Consider the following 22,916-nt stretch of genomic DNA (forward strand, 5'->3'; position numbering starts at 1 on the left):
TGGAATTACCAGAAAGTGGGCCTTCTCAGCATCTGAGCCTTTAATCCTTCCAGCTGCTGTGCTGGAGGCTTAGCTCTCTGCCTGTCCTTTAGCAATAAAAAAAAAAAAAAAAAAAAAAAAAAGATAAAATGTACGTGTGGTGTGTTGTGCTTGCAGTAGATGTTCGAAGGGCGCCCTTTGGAAACACCAGGGTCGAGGTGTCTACTGTGGGTGTGATGGAGGGCAGAACCTGAAGCGTGGGGCACGAGGTTAGTACTGGCAGCCACCTGGGATCTCAGCAGCCCATGATTTGACAAAGGAAGAGTTTAGGGCCATTGTATTGGTAGCTCTGTGCAGGAGTAATTGGAGTAGGACAGGACTTAGAAGATGAGGCAATGGAGGGATTAGATATGAATTAACATCTTTGTTCAAATAGCTCATGAAATCCCATCTCTTGTCCAAAGCTTTCTTTGACTTGGAACATTGGTAGTGGGTCCTCTCGCCTCTTGTAAAGTATGTCACTTTCTTCATCATCCCCCTTCGGTTTCTTACAGTATGGGTTTCAGGAGCACCGTGTCCTTATCTTGAAAGTTAGTAAGTATGTATCTAGCTCACAAAATGACAGCAGCTTGCTCTTGCTCCAGAACCCTTAATACGGAGAGGAAGAGTGGCACATCCCGGATCCTTCCAGGTCCTGTGCTGATTTGCCTAGTCTCATGAAACTGCACAAGGAAATAACATATTTTGGCTTCTACGCCAGCGCCTGCCCTGTAGCTCTGAAGCAGGCGGTCTTTGGTTTCCACCCACCTACCTGGATTAGGCTGAAGGCCTTGCTCTAAAGCTTTGCAGCCTCCTCTCTGGGGCAGTTCTTGCTGCAGGCAGGTTACATGCATTGTTGACTCTGCTGCTGTTTCTTTCCCTGCCGGGGATGGTGCCATGAGTGAAACAAGCGGCTCAGCAGGCTCTTACGAAACACCGACTGTGTGCCATGGCCAGTGTTAAGGTCTGGGGATTGAAAGAAGAATAGGGCAGGGTCCACCTTGGAGGCACTTTCAGTCCCATTTCCTTCCCAGATGCTGGAGCCACAGCTGCTTTTAGGATTCTTGTTGTGTTTCTCCCTCTCCCAAGGGATAGGCAGGAGTCTCCCTCTGCCCTGGCTGTCATCTCTGAGAACCTTGTTGTCAAGGTGGTTACTTGGGGTGAAGGTTTCCATCAGGATTACTTAGTAAGCTTATTAGAAAGACAGGTTCCAGTGTCACACATGTGTCCAGACTCAAACAGTGTGGTCCCTAGCTTTGAGGCCATGCCCTTCTACTTTGGATTGGGGGTGAGGTAGAGAGGGGGATGTTTGAAATGAGATTAGTGAGTAAATAAGTAGAATATAAGGCAGAGTAAGATATATCTCCAGCAGCAAGGAGAACAACACACACTTGGAGAAGAAATAAGCATATAAGCATATACTGGATTACTGGGACCCCAGTGGCTCTTACTAGAGCCTGAGAGGGGGACACTGTACTGACAGTGTCTTGACGTCATAGTTAGATCTTGGACTTTGAAGGCAAACTAGTGAGTTTGACTCTTGGCCGCATGGTTAATCACCTGTGACCTTGGGCAAGTCACCAGAACCCTCTCTGTGTCAATTTCCTCATCTGCAGAATGGAATAATACCTCAAACAAGGAGGACCTTGTTTCTATCTATGAAGCATAGATAACAGTGCCTGAAAGATAGTAAGTGCTCAATAAATGTTAGTTTCCAAGATCCCAAGCCTTCTCTACAAAACCTAGTATTTCCCGAACACATCAAGGGTGTGTGTTCTGAGTCTGGCCCTCCTGAGGAGGGACTTTATCTGAGTCATGGCTTTGATGCCAGCGCCTGCCCTGTGGCTCTGGAGCAGTTTGTGTGCTTGCTGTCCACCCACCCATCCGGATTAGGCGCGAGGCCTCGCCCTAAAGCTTTGCAGCCTCCTCTCCGGGCAGCTCCAGGTGCAGGCAGGTTACATGCGTTGATGACTCTGCTGCTGTTTCTCTCCCTGCCAGGGATGGTGCCTTGAGTGAATGACCCCCTTGGAGAACATTCTTCTGGAGATGTCCCTCGCCTCAAGCCAGACTCAGACAGAAAACTGAAGATTCAGCAGATCCAGTGCTTCCTGCTCCACTTCTGCTCAGGAACACGCTTGTCTTCCCCAAGGCTTCCAGAACTTCTGAGGCAGGAGGCACCCAGTTCTACCTCATGTTTGGAGGATCTTGCTAGCTATGGCCCTTGTACTCGGCTCCCTGTTGCTGCTGGGGCTGTGCGGGAACTCTTTTTCAGGAGAGCAGCCTTCATCCACAGATGCTCCTAAGGCTTGGAATTATGAATTGCCTGCAACAAATTATGAGACCCAAGACTCCCATACAGCTGGACCCATTGGCATTCTCTTTGAACTAGTGCATATCTTTCTCTATGTGGTACAGCCACGTGATTTCCCAGAAGGTAAGTGCTGATGGCGGGGAAAGATAGGATTTATCTCCAAACATACCTACAGTATTGTTTTTTAATGTCAATGCAATCAGTATATAATATATTCAGTACTTTAGTGACTGCTTTGCACAGAAGCAGAAAGCATTTAGACAGAAGTTAAGAAGACTTGTACCAGGTTAAATAGGTTGCGAGGAATGTTATCACGAGAAATGGAAGCAAACGATATTGCTATGTTGGTTTTCCACTTCTTCACCTTTTGTTTTGCTTTGTTTGGGTTAGAGCAATGAATTATTCTAAGGCACTTACCAAAGGTAAAAGTTATAGTAAAGTTAGGATAAAAATGCAAATTTTATATCATCAAAGGAGAAACGAATAACTATCTAGCATCTGATGGCCACCTCAACGCTTAAAAATTTAACTCTCTTCTGCCCACCACAATATGCAAATTTTGACATTGCTTAGGGTAAGGACAAACACGTTTACCTGACCAGCTGTTTTCTTCCATTCTAAGAGCTTGGGTGTGCCAAAGAGGATTGGCACTTGCCAGAATTGTCATGCCATGGTGTCGTTATTCATCACACACAGTGCCGTTTGTCATTTTCGCCTTATTAATGTTTGTTGTTTTCCATACTCTTCTGAATTCAGGGTATATGTTCATAGAAAAGGGATTATAAATATAAAAAAGCCTGTGAGAAATATCTGCTAGTAGGGTTTGGCACCTACATTTTTGATTGGCTTAACAGTAAATCCATCCTAAGCCTGTTCTTTTAGCTATAAAGATTTGGTTACAATCATTGATTACAGAATTTGCTGCAATCTTTCTTATCATTTTCCTTAGCTGGTCAGCTACTGTTTGTAAGAGTCCTAGTGGTGTGTGTATGTGTCTGTGTGTGAGAGAGAGGGAGAAAGAGAGAGAGGAGGTATTCAGTGAATCTCCTCACTTGTTTATATTATGGGGAGTTTATAGATTTTCATTAAAATACATTTGTATTGATTTTTTAACACTTATTTGTCTTAAATTGGTCAATTAAAACAGCTTGAAGTATAGCTGTCAATTTTTGCTAATTTAAATTTCAGTTCAGGAAACAAATCTCTTTGAATGGTTATTGTCATTGAAGAGAATCCTGAACAAATGCTGCTTACTGTTTATGTTGCTGTTAAAATACTAACTTTGGAAATCCCAAAGACAGAAGTAGAAAATTAGGTGAGTTTATTTATTAACATTGGATACAAATTCACTCTTCTGAATAGATATTTCTTGGTTTATTTGGAGACTTAATATATGTGACTGAATAAAATAACCTACTAACGTTTTTATTTAGAAAATATTTTAATTTTTGCGGGTACGTAGTAGGTGTATCTATTCATGGGGTGCAAGACGTATTTTGATACAGACATGCAATGTGTAATAATCACATCATATAAAATGGCGTATCCATCCCCTCAAACGTTTATTCTTTGTGTTACAAACAATCCAATTACTCTTTTAGTTATTTCAAAATGTACAATTATGTTATTATTGACTATAGTCATCCTGTTGTGCTATCAGATACTAGGTCTTATTCATTCTTTAAAACTATTTTCCTACTAGTGTTTTTAGCCTTTGCTTCTTGGTTTTGTTTTAGTATAAAAGGCATAGAATTCAGTTGTTGAATATGAATTTACAATCATTTCCTCAAAAAGATTGGAAAGCTTCCCATGCCTCATTCTAAGGCATATCATGTAATTAGTTAATCCCATAATCTCTTTCCATATGTTGCTCTATTTTGGTCCCTTTAGATTTGATTGGAAGGTTTCTTCATACTTTTTTTTTTTTTTTAACAAGGAAAAGCAGTATATTTTAAGGTCTTCATTCTGGTGATCAAGTTAGAAGGTGTCTTTTAGCTTACACAACTTCCAATGCATTACAAGGTTTTGAACTGCAACAACATTGTTAGGCCTAAGGAGGGAACTGAAGAATTGTAATCCTAATGTAATCTGAGGGTATTAGCCTAGTTTTTCTCTTGACCTTCATCAATACTTACTACCTTGCAGAAGGAAAGTCTCAAGTTTCAACAGCAGACTGGGGAAGACCAGCATTACCTCTTTGGGAGGAAAAATTATTAAGTTGCTTAAATAATATAATGTTGAATTTATTGCAGTGTTGGTTTTCTTCCATCATCCCATTTGTTTGTATTCTTCCACCTAGTTACTACATTTCCTAGTAGTCTTAACGTACCCACTGGGTGCTTTACAATGTATTGGACACATATACGACAATCGTGATTTTTCCATTTGGGGCCAGCGCATTTCACAAGCACCAAATCATAAACAGATGCCCTCATAATTGAAGATGCAAAAAACAAAACAGAGAAAGAGAGAGTGAGAGCATGTGCATGATTGATTCTTATATATTGTTTATTAGTTTAATACCTTAGTACATTAACCAAACACAAGACTTCAGGACCGGTCCTCTGTGGAGTAATGTCTTCATAGAAGCCATTCTCCCGTGGGTATATCCTTTCATTTGAAAGCGTGCAACTGCCCAATGGGCTCTTCGTGCCTGCTGGCCAGATAGAGCCGATATATCAATGCAGAGGAACTGCACTGGAGAAAGACTTTAATTCAAGCAGAGCCAGCTGAATGGGAGACTGGAGTTTTATTATTACTCAAATCAGTCTCTCCAAAAATTCAGGGATTAGGGTTTTTAAATATAATTTGGTGAGTAGGGAATTAGAAAGTGGGGAGCTCTGATTGGTCAGATAGAAGATGAAATCATAGGGAATAGAAGCTGTCCTCTTGCGCTGTCAGTTCCTGGGTGGGGGCCACAAGACCAGAAGAGCCAGTTTATCTATCTGGGTAGCATCAGCTAATGCCTCAAAACACGGTCCGCAAAGTACTCTGCAAAGTATCTCAAGCACTGATTTTCGGCTTTACAACAGTAATATTATCCCTAGGAGCAATTAGGAGGTTTAGAACTTTGTGACCTCTAGCTACGTGACTCCCAAACCACAATTTCTAATCTTGTGGCTAATTTTTTAGTCCTGGAAGAGCAGGATAGTCACCCGTCAAGAAGGGGTTTGTCTTGGGAAAGGTCTGTTACTGTCTTTGTTTCAAAGTTAAACTATAAACTAAGTTCCTCCCAAAGTTGTTTGGGCCTATGCCCAGGAATGAACAAGGATAGGTTGTAGGTTAAAAACAAGAAGGAGTTGGTTAGGTCAGATCTCTTTCACTGTAATAATTTTCTCAGGTATAATTTTTGCAAAGGTGGTGTCAAGAGTAGTGGTGCTTTAACTGCAAAGTTCCAGTACAGGTCAAGGAATGGAAGAGAGAGAGATAGCCCTGGAGCCTGGGCTTCCTCTTTTCTTACCATCTGACTGGAAAGTTTTTCACTGTTATATTCTGTGTCCTATCAATTGGTTTTCCAAATTTTGCATTTGAAACTCTAAGAGAAACCCTTCTTGTATCCCCAGGAAGTAAGGCTTTGTCTCAAGTCCCAGCTTAATAAACGTTAAATGGAAAGGTCTTATTCAGCTGAGATTTGAGACAAAGCCTTACTTCCTGGGCAGAAGAGATTAGTTTACATTAGACAAGGAACACAGGTAACCACTCCTGTGTTGACATGGCAGAACACATTCTAGAACCTGCTGTAGGTATTTCATAAATGCTTTCCCTGGCCTGAAGCTGCAAAAGGAATACTCTACCCACGGGGCTTAGGCTCATTAAGACAGCTGTACCAGGCCGGGCGCGGTGGCTCAAGCCTGTAATCCCAGCACTTTGGGAGGCCAAGACGGGCGGATCACGAGGTCAGGAGATCGAGACCATCCTGGCGAACACGGTGAAACCCCGTCTCTACTAAAAAAGTACAGAAAAACTACTCAGGCGAGGTGGCGGGCGCCTGTAGTCCCAGCTACTCAGGAGGCTGAGGAGGAGAATGGTGTAAACCCGGGAGGCGGAGCTTGCAGTGAGCTGAGATTCGGCCACTGCACTCCCGCCTGGGTGACAGAGCAAGACTCCGTCTCAAAAAAAAAAAAAAAAAAAAAAAAAGAGAGCTGTACCTTACCTTTGAGAAGAGTCTCTTGTTCATTCATTCAAACCTGAAAAGATATTGGTGGCAGGGTGACCAGAGGAAGTTAGGGAAAGGGTGTTCCGGGTAGAGAGTAGGGCATGTCTAGGGTTTGTTGGAGACTGTGGTTCCAATGTGAGTGTCCTACTCCATTCAGTTTCTTGGAATAATACCATAGACTAGGTGGCTTAAACAACAGGCATTTATTTCTCAAGTGCTGGAGGCCGGGATGTCTAAGATCAAGGTGCTGGCGGATTTGCTGTCTAGGGAGGGCTCACTTTCTGGCTTGTAAACAGCCACCTTCTTGCTGTGTGCTCACATGCCCTTTCCTGGGTGCAGGCTCCTGGAGAGAGGGTGAAAAGAGATCTTCTCTTTCTCTAATCCCATCAGGCACTATTTCCATCATGAGGGTCTCACCCTTATGACCTAATCTAAACCTAATTACCTCCCCCAGAATCCCCACCTCCAAATACAGAAATGTTGGGGGACACAGACATTCAGGACATGACAGTGGGTGAAATAGGTGTTCATGGAATAAACTGACCAAAGTTAGGGAAAACCAGAGCTGGAGGACCTTGACCTCCAGGGAGTTTTAGAGAGAGAAGGAAGGTGAGGAAGCCTTCCAGCAGACGTTTCATTAGTTGGACAAGCATTTATTGAAAGTCCCTGTGTTCTGGGGTTCACCTTGCTGGATGCTGTCTGCCAGGGTGTACGTGGAATTCAGCTTAGGGAAGAGGACCCAACAACAGCTGATTGGTTAGACCACAGGGAGGTGGAGGCTTTTGCAGTGGTCTGGAGGGAAGTGATAATGAACTCAAAATGAAACAAAAGGCAATAGGGGAAATGGACTCAATGTCCGTTTCATGTCCCAAGAACTTGGTTTAAATCCTAGCTCTTGCCCGTTAACTGCTGGATGATCTTAGCTAAGTTGCTTAACTTTCAGACCCCTTTTTGTGTTGGACATAAAGTGGATTACAGTTACAATCAATTTGATGCCATGATTGTTGTAGGGAGGGGACTTAGGAATCAGAAGGTGTCTCCAGGAGGGATCATTGAACTGTCCTTGCTACTGTTCCCACAGGAACATTCTACATGGCATTGCCTCGTATGAAACACTCCCTTGACTTTTGAGGTTAAGTGGGCCTTGTTCCCTTGGCAAGCCTGGCAGTAGTCTAGAAGTCAAGGTTTGGATGTGATGCTAGTTTACTGACTGGTCTTTGCTTCTCTGCAAAAATATCTACATCTGACAGGCACTTGCTTTTCTTGGTTTCTTTGTTCTTTTCTGCAGTTGTGTTTGCTCATTTGATTCTTTTGTTAAACAAAATTGTGGGAAGTCTTTGTTCTAGACTGGCCCCAACAGACCAGTCCAAACCAAAACGGACTCAATCGTGCTAACTGCAATGTAATCAAACCGAAACTTTAAGGAAGCAGAGAGATCACAAAACAGACCAAATTTTTTTTTAACTCTTGAAAACAGGAGATTGCATCATAATAACGGAGTCCTGTCTGCTCTAAAATCCACTAAAAAACAAGTAACCTGAAATAATTAGTCAGGTTGTTTTTCTATTTCTGTGTCCTTGTTTCCACCTTACAAAACCCACTGCTCTGCTGTTTTCCAGTGGGATTTGCGATTAAATAAGTTCGTTAAGCATGGTGACAGACTGACTTCAATGCCTAAAGTTTTGATCAGCCTCTCAAAATTGCCAAATTTACCAACCTCTCAATCTTGAGAGGTTGATCTAAAGGGGGGAAATTGTTAAAAAATTAAGTGTAGCCTAAAGCTGCCTCCTTACATATTTTAAGTTTGGCCTAAATGTTTCTCCATACATAGTAAACTGTGACCTAAACACGTGTGTGAATAGACTTGTGTCCTACTCTTACAACAAGTAGCTGAGTCTTACCCAATGGCATTAGCTGTGTTTCAGCGAATTGCAGGTGGCCACTAGTTCAAATCCTGTTCAAATAAAGCAAACGCTGAGCTGTAACCCATCTAGCTGCTCCTGTACCTCACTTCCGTTTTCTGCACGTCAATTTCCTTTTTCTGTCCATAGATGTTATACAACGACGGGGCAGCCCCAGAGTCGTTCTGAATGTATTCCGAGGTTCCGAGGGCTGCCTGATTCATGAATCATTCTTTGCTCAGTTAAACACTATTAAATTTAATTTGTCTGAAGTTTTTCTCTGAATACTTCCAATAACTTTGGAAGGTAGATGATGGTGGTAGGTGGTGGTATTATTTCTTACATTCCCTTCTACAGATTGGAAAACTAAAAAGAGATTACATGTTCAAGGCACACACTAGCTTGTGGCACATTGAGAAACTCCCATCTCTAGGACTAGTTTTATCTCCTATAAAACACAGCTGCCTTGTGTGTATTTTTCTTTTATTTTACTATTATGCTTTTAAAATTACCATGGGTTAGTATGGAAAATAGTAATTTTTGCACGTTAAAGATGTACATTGTAAAATATTGTCTGGTGTGGATTATGAGTAGTGTCACTTCCAATTTTATGTGGCCATGATGAACTTGGCATAAGTTCTGACCCAGATTTGAGCTATTCTAATGGAGCAAGCAAGGAAATAAATCTCCTTTGTTGTTAGTTTCCTATAAATTCTCTAAAATTATTCTCTGCCCTGTTTTGTTTTGGTTTTTTGTTTTTTGGGTTTTTTTCGAGGCAGAGTCTCACTCTGTTGCCCATACTGGAATGCAGTGGCACGATCTCTGCTCACTGCAACCTCTGCCTCCCAGGTTCAAGTGATTCTCCTGCCTCAGCCTCCCGAGTAGCTGGGATTACAGGGAGGTGCCACCATACTTGGCTGATTTTTGTATTTTTAGTAGAGATGGAGTTTTGCCATGTTGGCTAGGCTGGTCTCGAACTCCTACCCTCAGGTGATCCACGTGCCTTAGCCTCCCAAAGTGCTAGGATTACAGGCGTGAGCCACCACGCCAGGCATTGGTATGTTTTTAAATTTAGATTTTAGGATGGTCGGCCTATTTGTAAAAACATTTTAGGTGACTCTGATTTGCTTCTGGGATTTGGTGTGTGTGGGAGTGGAGTTGGGTGAGTTGGTAGAAGTGGGGAAGGTGGGGAGTTAAGCCTTGTTTCCTTGGAGTTTGAGAGGCCATCAGGATGTTAGGGTGAGTATAAGAGCTCTCCGCATTACAGGTAACAGAATCCTATTAGCTGTAAGGACAAAATTATAACAAATTTAGCTTAAAGATCTCAATTGGCTATATTTGCAATTCTAGAATTGGGCAACACTTTATTCCGCAAAATTGAACAGGTGTTGCAGTGAGTCCAGCAGAGCCTAGCTTCATAGTCAGAAAAAGGGCTGAAGAAAGCAGAAACAAAGAACACAAAGTGAACTGGTCACCTCAAAGTTACTTTCCTTATAAGACAGGGACATGGAGACAGAGCAATAGAGAAATAACTGGTTCTGTCAGGTGACTTCAGGTTAAGGATTGAAATGGAGGGAGCTTCATTATCATGCCAATAGCAGCTGGCCTGTTTGGGAAATAGGCTGCTATCTTCTCTCCTGATTTCTTGGAAGGCCAGATAACAACTCAGTTTCCATTTGGCGATGTGGAACTTTGGCATGGGTGACTTCATTTGGATTTTTATTCTGCTCTGTTGGGGCCTAGTACAGGAGCTTAGTCCAAAACAGTGGCCTCCTATCATTTTTATTTAACATAGCCAAGGTAACCAAAAACAGGGAGTTTCTCATCAGGACACCGGGTTGTCTCAGGGCACCCCGTGACATATGAGCCACCAGGGACCAGCCCTTACTCGGATTCTCTCTGCCTCCCATCTTGGCTTCTCTGCGCATCTGCTCTGTGCCTCCTCCCCTACCCTCTCCCTCTGGCTTCCTGCACCCCTGCAGTCCTCATGGTGGAGAACCAGCTTGTCAGAATCCTAGGTTTCAGGCCAGCTCCTTGGAGAGTGGCTGGGAGTTCTTTCTTTTTCTATCCCAATTCTCAGTTCCCAGGGAGGGCTTCTGGCTCACCTGAACCAATCACAAACCGGGGAGCCACTGAGTCACATGGCTGGGGTCTTCTGTGTGAGCCTGGCTGCTGTGGGCCCTCACTGCCACCATGGCCTCAGAGGCAGAGAGAAGCGGTGCCCAGGAAAGGGGTGGCCGAGTGAATAGCCAAATTGACGTGTCTATGCCCATGTCCACGTAGAAGCAGGGTCCAACATCTGCGTGTCCTTACTTAATTCAGACAAAGCCAGCATTGTCGCCTTTAGAACATGTGACTCATGCTGGCAATGGGCCTAGCCACAAATTAGGTCACAGAGGAAAGAACTGATATCTATTGATCCTTCCCCCTCCATGTCAGTCACTCTGCTGGGCAGCCTACAGCTGCCATCGTAACAGTCAGACTGGCAAGCACCACAGTGTGCCCGCTTTCAGGGATTTAGGCGAGTCAACAGCACCAGGAGCTAAGTGCTATTATTATCTCGTTTGACAGAAGAGGAAGTCAAGGCTCAGAGGATCAAATTACTTGCTCCGGGTCCCACAACTGGTCAGTGGCAGAGGCAGGGTTTGAATCCAGGCAGGCTTCAGAGGCAAGTCATAATTGCCACTTTTCTTTTGCTGATGAGGAAAGTGAGACTCAGAGGTTAAGGAGTGTCTAGGGTCACACACTCTGATGGCTAAGAGGCCCAGCCAGGGTTAGACCCGGGGCCCTGTGCCTCCCAAGCGCAGTGTCTTCCCTCCGTGCTGAACCCTGTTGCCTCTATGGAGGAGGAGATCTGTTGTACAGATTTCATTTGACATCCCCAGTGACCTGTGAGTGGGTGGGTTTGAGTGGGAGGTGACGTGTCTGCAGATTATAATAGATTATAATAGAAACAATCCTAATCTTCCTTGTTGAGTCTTCAGTCTCATAGGGCAGTCTTTTGTAACCAAACTGAAAAACTCATGCTGTAGACTTTTAGCCTATTACCTAGCCTACAAAGTCTCTCTGAAACGGGGTCCTATCTTGCCCTACATAAATAATCGAGGCAGGCTGTGCGCAGCTGGGAAATGTCCGGCGAAAGACACCAGAAGAAAAGCTTCCTGCTCTGCTGATCTTCAGTGAGGACATCCTTTCAGGAGGCCTTCAATACAGGCAGGAAAGGGGAGATTAAGTATGAATGTAAATACAGACAGGCCGCCCAGCAGCTGCTGCATGAAGCCACCATGGTTTTAAATAGCATCTGTCCACTGGGCTGGAGCAGAAATGAAGTCTTGAGATTTACCTTTAGAGAAGTGGCGGGAAAGTGTGGTCTGCAGGGTGGTGCCAGGTCAGAGCCTAAAGCAGGATGACTTTTGCAGGAGAGATGGCACAGATGGCCTGTGCCTGGGATCGAGATTCAGAAAGGAGCCCATACTCAGTGGCCCTGGAGTCACTGCCTGGATTGGAATCCCAACTCCGACGTCCACTAGCTCTGCGTTGCACAAGTTACTTAATAATCTCTGTTCGCTAGTTTTCCCTCTCTAAAGTGGAAATGGTAATAATAGTACCTGCTTTTCAGGTCATGTTAATATTTGTTTAGGTAAATTATATTTATAAAGCATTTAGAATAGCGCCTGGTAGATACTAAGTGTTATATATGTGTTTGTCAAACAAAATATGAATGTATAAAATCCATGTTTATTAAAAGCTTTGAAATTAATCTCGGGTCTTGGTGATGACATGGACAAAAAAAGAAGTATTTATTTGACCTTCACTTTATTGGTTTCCTAGGGCAACTATAACACATGATCACAAACCAGGTAGCTTAAAATGGCAGAAGTGTATTCTTTTGTGGTTCTGTAGGCAGGAAGTCTAAAATCTAGGTATGGGCAGGGCCACGCTCCTTAGAAGGCTCTAGGGAACAATCTTCCTTGCCTCTTCTAGCTTCTGATGGCTCCGGGTGTTCCTTGGCCTGACCAGGATCACTCTCATCTCTGCCTGTCTTCACGGGGCCATCTCTGAGTCTCTTCCTTTCTAAGGACACCTGGCACTGGATTTAGGGCCTACCCCAAGTCCAGGATGATCTCATCTCAAGATACTTGATTATTTCTGCAAAGACCCTTTATCCAGGTAAAGTCACGTTCACAGGTCTTGGGGTTAGGACTTGGAGCCATCATTTTGGGGAACACCATTCAGCCTGCTACTCCTGCTATATTCTTATTTAGTTTTCCAAGTAACCTTGTGCTGCTCAGAGATATTAAGCAATGCACCCAAGATCATATTTCTTGGAAAAGATGGGACCAGATTGAAACCTGACTGTCTGATTCCAAGTGCTTATTTCACTTCCGCAGAGGTGTAGCAAGGATCTACAGGGCACCAAGCCTGACGCTGTTTGGCAGATGGTGTTGGCTGGGTTCCCTTGCTCTCAAAAAGCTGACATTCAACTGAGGAGACCTCCACCTCCACAGTCAGCTGTGACACAGGGCAGGCTGGTCCAGCTTACTGTGAGTTGTGAATAGTGTTCACAGCTGTCTAGAGGAGGGATTGGTCTTGGTGGGGGCAATCAGAGAAGGCTTCCTGGAGGAAGTAGCATTCAAACTAAGCTGTGAGTGTATGGAACAGTTCAAGACACAGAAAACATTCCAGGCAGAGGGAACTGAGGCCTGAATGATGCAAGTTGAGACGGGCTCACAGGACATGGCCTGGGGAGCAGTGAGGCTGGTTCCCTGCATGTCTGGAAGGTTGTGAGGACATGGGCTGGGGAGTAGCTTGGAGGCATATGATTTGCAGGCTCTGGAATGTCATGCCATCAGGGTGCTGCAGACAGTACAGACTGAGCATCACTCAGAAAAAACCCCTAACCTTGGCCAAAGTGACATGAAGGAGGCCATAGGGAGTGTGCATTGGCCCCTGAGTTTGTTTCTGGAAATTCTTGTGTGTATTTGGACACTAGTGGCTTAGCTCAGTCCTATTTAAAGTGTGGCCTTTGGAGCCAACAGCATCAGCATCAACAGGCAGCTTTTTAGAAATGCAGGTTCTTGGGCCCCATCCCACACTTAACTAAATCAAAAAAAAATTTTTTTTTTTTGAGACAGAGTTTCTCTCTTGTCGCCGAGGCTGGAGTGCAATGGCGTAGTCTCGGCTCACTGCAAACTCCACCTCCCGGGTTCAAGTGATTCTCTTGCCTCAGCCTCCCAAGTAGCAGGGATTACAGGCACCCGCCACCATGCCTGGATAATTTTTGTATTTTTAGTAGAGACGGGGTTTCACCATGTTGGCCAGGCTGGTCTTGAACTCGTAACCTCAGGTGATCCACCCACCTCGACCTCCCAAAGTGCTAATTTTCTATTTTTTAATTTAAAAATATTAATGTTAAAGTATAATATGCATACAGACAAAGTACACGTAAGCTTACAACTTGATGACTTTTCACAAATCCATATAACTAGTACTCAGATCGTGAAAAAGAACCATTCCACGGAAGAACTGCCTCCTGTTAACCTGGTTACTGTCTCCTGCCTCCTCCTAAGGGTAACGCCCACCTAACTTTCAGTAGTATAGATTAATTATTCCTTGTGGAATCACACAATACATACTCTTTGGTTTCTGGCTCCTTATGCTCAACATTTTGTGAAATTTATCCATATTGTTATGTGTAGTTGTAAATCTTCATTCTCATTGTTGTATACTATTCTATTATGTGACTATACCATTGTTTGTTGATCCCCCTACTGCACTGGCATTTGAGAGGTTTTTGGTTGGGGCCATTATGCTTAGTCCTGCTATGAAGATTTTTCCTATGTGTTTTAGTGACTATATGTACACATTTCTGCTGGGCATGTATCTCGGAATGAATTGCTGCACGATGGGGTATGCAGTTTTTTCATCTCTAGTAACACTACCAAAAAGCTTTCCCGAGTGCATATGCCAAGCAAATTTTTAAAAAACATTATTGTGGAGAATTTCAAATATGTGTAAAAGTAGGAGGAGAGCCTGATGAGCCCCTATTTACCCATCACTCAGCTCCAACAACTTTCAACCCATTACCGGTCTTACTCTGGTTCTACCTCTTTTCACTCCTCCTACCCTCTTCTTTTACTTTGAAGCAAATCCCAGTTGTTGTGTCATTTCATCTGTAAGTATTTCAGTATGCGTCTCCAAAAATGAGAACAATACCATTATCATGCTGTGGAAGTTAACAGTATGTCTTCATTATAATCAAGCATTCAGGAAATGTTCAGTTTTATTGATTTTCTCATAGATGCATTTTTAAGTTTTTTTGTTTGAATCAGGATACAAATAATGTCCACACATTGCAATTGGTTGATATATCTCCTTACATCTATTTATTATTATTATTATTATTATTATTATTGAGATGGAGTCTCACTCTGTCACCCAGGCTGGGGTGCAATGGCAAGATCTGGACTCAATGCAACCTCTGCCTCCCAGGTTCAAGCAATTCTCCTGCTTCAGCCTCCCGAGTAGCTGGGACTACAGGCTTATGCCACTATGACCGGCTAAATTTTGTACTTTTGGTAGAAGCAGGGTTTCATCATGTTGGCCAGGCTGGTCTCGGACTCCTGACCCCTGGTGATCCCCTGCCTTGGCCTCCCAGAGTGCAGGGATTACAGGCGTGAGCCACAGCACCCAGCCTCCTTCGTCTATTTTTGATTTATAAGGTGCCCCTTTATGTCTTTTTCCCTCTTGCAATTTATTTGTTGAAGAACCAAGTTGCTTTTCCTACTGTATTTCCCTTAGGCTGCATTTTACCAGTTGCATCTTTATGGTGTTCTTTATCATGTTCCTCTGTCTTCTGCACTTCCTGTAAACTAGTACTTATAGAGATCAGATTCAGGTTCATTTTGGGGGAAAAACACCTTTATAGATAGTCTCGTACATTTACATCAGGAGATGAATAATTTCTGTTTGTATCTTTTGTGATGTTGGCAGCAATGATGATCACTGTCTAGATTTATTCATTCATAATGGGCCCAATTCTTTCAAAATCATTCACAAACATGCTTTCAAATATATTGCAACTTTTAGGGGGAAAAGGGGGATACTTTGCATATTTTGTAACTTAAACTTTTTACTTAACATTATATCATGGGCATCTTTCCATGTCTGTTCCTAATAGGGTGTTGCCTAAATTAAGAAAGTTTCCTAAGCAAAGAACTTAAAACATTCACCAATCTTTTGATGTAGAGCCAAGGTTTAAAATTTGTTTTTATTAGGAGTTAATTGTTAGAAGTTTCAAATTTAATGTTTCTGAAATCATACTCAAAATGCATCCTTTCTAATTTGTGGTTTCTTTGTTTTGGTTTCTTTGAAGTATAGCAAAAACTAAAACACTTAGAGTTCAGAGTTCTAGATTTTTACTTGGTTGTTTTTCTCCCCAGACTTCTAAAATTTACTCATATATAATTTCATTCAAATGACTGGCCTTTAATAAGTCTTTATAGAACATTTGACTTAGGTTTTTAATGCTCCTTCTCTTTATGTTCATGCTTCTTTAGTTTGTGTAGTATTTATTTGTTATTCATTAACCATTGTGCTTATTATACAGAAAGGAGCCTGGGGCAAACCCAATGTTACGAGTTGAATTGTGTCCACCGAAAATTATGTGGAAGTCCTAACCCGAAGTACCTCAGGATGTGACCTGATTTGGAAACAGGGTTGTTGCAGATGAAATTAGTTACTTTTAGGTCATACTGGGGTAGGCTGGGTCCTTAATCCAATATGACTGGTGTCTTTTTAAAAGGAAAATTTGTAAACACACACACACACAGGGAGAATGCCAAGGGATGATCACACTGCTACAACTCAAGGAACCACCAGAAGCCAGGAGAGATCTCTAACAGATCCTTCTTTAGAGCCTTCAGAGGGACCATGGCCCTATTGACACCTCAATCTTGGATTTCTAGCCTCCAGAACTGTGAGACAATACATTGCCACTCCGTTGTGGTACTTTGTTACAACAGCACCAGAAAACTAATTCACCTTGTAAGTAGATACATGAGCTGGTATTTGCAGAGGGCCAAGAGCACCCGACAGAGTGGTCACCTCGTGGGGAGGGACAGAGCACAGCCATGTGTTCTGAGGGATGGAACTGATGTCCATGTCATCTGGTTAGCCGAGAAAGTGGGCTTTAGTTCCTGGTGTCTCTATTCTACATATTCTATTCTCTATACATACATTTGAATCACTTTATCTATTTAATCATGAAGATTCAACTCTATGTGCTGAAAAGGAAAAAGAGAAATTGCTTAAATAGTACATATGATTCTTCCTACTGTTCTACAGCTAGATCCCATAGTATTCAGCTGAAGAAGCCCTTACTCTCAGGGTGGACATTCTGTTGTTTCTCTATAGTCAGCTGGTAATGCATCTCTCGTGTCTTAAAATCCTAATGATTCATTTTATACAAGTCTCTGGGTGAGTTCCAGTGCGTGGTTCCACTTTTCCTGTAGAATCGAAGTGCCTGGATTTTGCGATGGCTATTTCTATTTCAGACACTTAACAATTAATTTCCGAGATAACTGCTTGTTACTTCCGTGGACAAATTCAAGTTTATAATATTTTAGCCAACAGGGGTCCCCAGCTTAATAACTACTTAACAATAATTAAATATCTACAAAGAGCTCAGGGGCAAGGGACACCTGTGATGTGAGGAACACTTGGTGTGATGCAGACCAAAGGTGACAAGGGCTCCTAGGAACACCCAAAATGAGAAGTCATAGTGTTGAATTAAATCTGAATCATCGAATGGGCTCAATTATATATGTTGCTTTTGTGTTCATTATTTGCTAAAATAATTTCAAACTGTTTATTCTAAATTTAAAAACAATGTATGTGTATGTTGGGGAAAATGCAAATATCACTTAAAGGATGAAACAGGAAAAGTAAAATAACCCCATTTCACTCTCCAGAGGTAATTGATGATCACCAAGTTTTGTATGCAACCGTTCATTCATTCATTCATTCATTCATTCATTCATTCATTTAGTAGATGCTTATTGAGTGCCAGGCTCTGTTTTAGGCTCTGGGAAATAAATATCCACAAAATGTTTCAGACACACACACACACACACACACACACACACACACACACTTTTTTTTTTCAAAAGGAATTATTTGAGAGCCCAAGAGTTTGAGACCAACTAGGCAACATGGTGAAACCCCATCTCTACAAAAAAATGCAAAAATTAGCCGGGCTTGGTAGCATTCACATGTAGCCCAGCTACTTGGGAGGCTGAAGTGGGGAGATTGCTTGAGCCCGGGAGATAGGCAAAGGTTGCAGTGAGCCGAGATTGCACCACTGCACTCTGGCCAGAGTGAGACCCTGTCCCAAAAGAAAAACAAAAAAGAAAGAAATTATTTGACATGCTCTTCTGCCCCTTGCTTTTAAAACTTAATATATCTGGTAGATAATTCTAGTCATGCAATTCTCTTTAATTTGGAAAAAAACTGCAGGGGTAACCTATTTATATGACTGAAAATTCAAAAGTGCAAAAGGATATGCAGTGTGAAGCTTCGGTCCCATTCCTGATTCTCAGCCACCTGCCTCCCTTTTTAGGCAACCACTGTTATCAGTGTTTGTGTGTGTCTGTGTCTTTCAGACCTATTTTATGCATGTAGAAGCCAACATGTGTATATGGTCTTGTCTCCATCAGTGAAAAAATATTGTATATATTATCTGGCACCTCGCTTTCTTTTTAAACATACAGCTTGGTTATTATTTTATATTAGCACAGAGAGAGACCTCTCATCCTTAATTTTTTAGATTTACGCCTAGGAGTCTTATTACCATTATTGTTTTATTGCTGTGAGGTAGTTTATTATTTATCAATTAATTTCAACCATTTTGCTGTTACATACATTGTTATAAATTATTTTAGTTATTTCACAAATATGCAAGTTTATATATGGGGTAAATTCCTAGAAATAGAATTGCCAGGTCAGTTTATAATTTCGTGAATTTGCATTGAGTGATTTTTCACTCAGGATAGACTGTGATATAGACACAATTGTAGCTCACTGCAGCCTCCGCCTCCTGGACTTAAGTGATCCTCCCACCTCAGCCTCCCCAGTAGCTGGACCACAGGCACGAACCACCCCACCTGGCTAATTTTTAAATTTTTTATAGAGACGGGATCTCCCCATGTTGCCCAGGCTGGTCTAGAACTCCTGGGCTCAAGCCATCCTCCTGCCTTGGCCTCCCAAAGTGCTGGGATTATAGACGTGAGCTTCTGAGCCTGGCAATTTGCACTTTTGATAGATATCGCCTAATGGCACTCCATAAACATTGAACCGGTTTACTTATATATCAGAAAATGCAGAAACAGCTCACTGAATTTTGTCTATTGTCTTGTGGGGTGGACATCATTTCTATTTTATGTACATGGAAATGGAGACTCAGAGAGGGTAACTCACTTAGCCAGGGGTCACATGGCTTGTGAGTGGGCAGAGCAGGAATTTGAACTCATATCTGACTGATTTCAGAATCTTGTTTTTTTCATTATCGTCTTAGACTAGGTTATTACATAGTACATTTAGGGGGTTTGAACAATGCATTCCGTGGAAAATGCTTTGTAAGTTCCAGTACTTCCTAGATGTCTAGAAAGGAAAAACAAGCAGAGTGATTTTGAACATTTGATATAAAGGTTCTGTTCAGGTATTACTCAGTGGATTTTAGCCCATTCCCGAGGTACCTTTTTGGACATTGTACTGCTTGTTTTCCAAGTGTGTCTTCCCTGCTCCTACATGAATACGCTCCAGAGTTAAAAGCTGGGCTTTATTTCCTTCTAATGTGCCTTTTAAATGAAAAATTATCTTTGTTTTATTTAGTTTATTTTTAGTAATTCTTGTATTTTATTTTTGCAAGCTTATTTAATTTTTTTTTAGCTTTTTGAGGTAAATTATTTTATTTTTATGCTTATTTTCTAATAAATGCATTTAAGTCTGTAAAATTTCTCCTAAGGACAGTTTTGGCTTCCTCCTGTAAGTTTTTTAATGTGGTGTTCTTATTTATTTATTTTTTCCTGAGATGGAGTCCCATTCTGTCACCCAGGCTAGAGTACAGTGGTGTGATCTTGGCTCGCTGCAACCTCTGCCTCTCGAGTTCAAGCAATTCTCCTGCCTCAGCCTTCTCAGTAGCTGTGAGCACCACCATGCCTGGCTAATTTTTATATTTTTGTAGAGATGGGGTTTTACCATATTGTCCAGGCTGGTCTTGAACTCATGACCTCAGGTGATCCACCTGTGTTGGCATCATTTTTTATTTCTAGTAGTTTATCGTTTGAGTTTTGATTCCCCTCTTTATTCATTTGGCTAATATTATTGAATAAATTTTACCTTTCTGAAATCAGTGATGTTTTTAAAAGCATGAGTTGTTATAGTTAGTGTCATGCGCGTCCGTGTGTAGAGACCACCAAACAGGCTTTGTGTAAGCAATAAAGCTTTTTAATCACCCGGGTGCAGGCGGGCTGAGTCCAAAAAGAGAGTCAGCGAAGGGAGATAAGGGTGGAGCCGTTTTATAGGATTTGGGTAGGTAAAGGAAAATTACAGTCAAAGGGGGGTTGCTCTCTGGTGGACAGGAGTGGGGGTCACAAGGTGCTCAGTGGGGTAGATTTTGGAGTCAGGATGAGCCAGGAAAAGGACTTTCACAAGGTAATGTCATCACTTAAGGCAAGGACTGGCCATTTTCACTTCTTTTGTGGTGGAATGTCATCAGTTAAGGCAAGGACTGGCCATTTTCACTTCTTTTGTGGTGGAATGTCATCAGTTAAGGCGAGGCAGGGAATTTGTACTTCTTTTGTGATTCTTCAGTTACTTTAGGCCATCTGGCCTTATAGGTGCAAGTCACAGGGGATGCGATGGCTTGGCTTGGGCTCAGAGGCCTGACAGTTAGTTCAGTAAAAAATGTTAAAGCCTTCAATGGTTACGTTCTGAAGTCCACTGGGCTTTGTCCCGAGCTGTGAGCCGGATGCCTAGAGCGATTCATAAAGACCCCTTCACTCTCATTGTTTTCTGGAACTGCACAATGAAACCTGTTCCTTCCATTACAGTTGTTGAGGCATTTGTTGATCATGATCCAGTTTCCTCTTTGTGAGAGCCTTTGGAAAAAGACCTTCTTTCTAGTCTTTTTTTTCCTGAACAATTGGCCTGGGTGGTTTCAGGTGGCTGCTACTGGGAAGTTTGGAGACAGTGAATCACCCTTCACCACAGGTATAGGACTCCACCATTGCTGCGTATGTTCCTTGTTCAGCAAACAGGTAAGGAATGAATGCTGTGGGGGTTGGAACCATCAGTCAGAGAACACCTGACTCTATGGAGCTCCTCTTTCCTCTTAGGTCCCCGGGCTTTTCTTTTTCTTTCTTCTTATTTATGTTATCATAACTCTATATGTATCTCTGTAAACCTGGGTAGATACGAATAAAAATAAAAATCCTAATCTTTCTTGAGTGGGATTAAAAGAAGAAGAGTCGATAATTTAAAACTAGAGAAGGGAAATAGAGAAGATCTGTTTTCTCCATCAGCCTGGATGAAAGAAGTTTCTTTAGACTTGCAAAGAGAGTGGTGATCAGTTTACAGAAAACGGCTGGAGAGACAAAGACTCTGTTTAAGAAGCCTGTGGAGAAGAAGCTTCTTAGTCCCCGCTGGGAGCCAGAAGGTGGTGATGTGACTATTCACATTTGGTTTTTCCTTAGCATTGATTACTTCACGTAGGAGTCTCTAAGTTCCTGAGTTATGATTTGAAATGTTTCAGCCTGATGCTGTCACTGATGAAATTAGGACATGTTGACTAATTGAGATGAAGGCTCTCTTCGAACCTGACTGCATCCTGGGAAAGAGGAGGTTGTATACATTTTTATATCCTCTTGGAAATTGGCTGACCCAGAAGCTCAGCCTAATGAGATTTGGACAGCAGGCTTCCAGGAGGGCGATTGATTGTGACATGCTGCGTTTTATGTGCCAGATCTGTGTATAAATGACTGAACACCCGGGTGCCTGCCTGGCAAGGAATTGTGTTTCTTTTAAGAGCCCTTCCAAATATAACTTGTGCATAGAAATAAAACTGAGCAGAAATGAGTATCTCCTTCTGAAACTCAAGTAAATAGCTCCCTGACTTCAGAAATGACAGCTTCCCAAGCGTTGCATTGCAAAAAGAGGAGCAGGCCAGTCTTCCTGAACACGAACTTGCTCACATGGAAATCACAAGCTCTCGTGTGAGAGTGTATTTCAAATCTGTCCCCTTCTGACCACCAGGACTGCCTTCCTCCAGCTGAGGCTGCCAGTTCCCTGGACCACGGCCAGGGCCTCCTAATGGGCAGAGAGAATGGGCAGCAGCCTGCAGTAGTAGCCCCGAACCCCTGTAACAGCTAGGCCAGCCGACTCCCTGGGACATGCCAAACACTGCTCAGCCTCAGACCCTTTGCTTCTCTGCCTGTTCCCTTTGCCTGGACGACTCTTCTGCATGGCTCGTTTCCTTTCCTTTTTTTTTAAAAAATGGCTTGTTTCTTGTTTCATTCCAGCCTTTGCTCAAATGTCATCTCAAAGGGACAGATCGCCTTCCACCCCTACACCCCTCACCTTGCTTCATTTTTCTTTATAGCATTTATTCTGGTATTACAGTAAATATTTGTTTATCTCACTTGATAGACTCTAAACATCTTGAAAAGGGGGAACGGTTGATTTTGTTCACTCGTCCATACAGTAGCCTTAGAATCTGGAGCAGCGCCCACAACACAGCAAGTGCCCCGTAATTGTCGCGTGCATGAGTGGATACACTCTTGTGTACCCTCTCAGGGCCCCCCTCCTCTTCTCTTTGTGAGCACCCACAGTCCTGCATTATAAAGATCCTCCTGCCCTCCTCTCCCACCAGGGTTGTTCGGTGAAATCCTAAATCTGGTTGCAGCATTTTCTGGTTACTCTACTTCCTCAGGCCTACACCCAAGCGGCTGACTGCTCCTAGAAACCATTGTGACTGTTCCAGCTGGACTCGCGTAAATGAATATCCACAGCCCCCACGAGGACGCTCGTACTCCTGACAGCTCTGACCTGTTTCCCAGTCAATCCTCTTTCCTAACACCCTGCTTGCACACGTCCTGTTCTCTTCTCAAATCTCCAGCCTGAACTCTTCCTCTGCCAGCTAGAGACCTTACTCTTCACGGAGACTATGGATGGAGTCACATGCAGACTCACTCATCCCTCCCTGTTTTGACTTCCAGGTTTTTACTAGGGTTAGATATGCAGAAAATGTTTTTGTTTGTTTGCATTTAGGATTCTTTTCCCAGAACATTGTTAGCCAAAAGATATGATTAATTTCCAAGTTTTTGAAGGAATTATCAATCCACCAGAAGGTCTGTGAGGTTTCTGCCATTACTAGTGATGTGTTGGGTATTTAGCAAATGGAATGGTAAAGGCTATGGCATTGTGTTTTTAAAAGTATATATTTCTCTTTACTGTCAAGGTTGACTATTTTCAC

The 22,916-nt window shown here is 42.6% G+C and overlaps 1 protein-coding gene across 1 annotated transcript in view; it reads left to right on the forward strand.

Annotated features, from left to right (window-relative positions):
* PROM1 (prominin 1) overlaps window positions 1-22,916 on the forward strand; it is a 127,761-nt gene that overhangs the window by 15,642 nt on the left and 89,203 nt on the right. Inside the window, exon 3 of the mRNA XM_011984133.1 lies at window positions 2,017-2,452. Within this exon, the coding sequence (XP_011839523.1) occupies window positions 2,233-2,452 (220 nt within the window). The 5' untranslated portion in view covers window positions 2,017-2,232. The remainder of the gene's footprint in view (window positions 1-2,016; window positions 2,453-22,916) is intronic.

This window comes from Mandrillus leucophaeus, unplaced genomic scaffold (genome assembly GCF_000951045.1).
Source record: "Mandrillus leucophaeus isolate KB7577 unplaced genomic scaffold, Mleu.le_1.0 Scaffold261, whole genome shotgun sequence".
Classification (NCBI taxonomy): Eukaryota; Metazoa; Chordata; class Mammalia; order Primates; family Cercopithecidae; genus Mandrillus; species Mandrillus leucophaeus.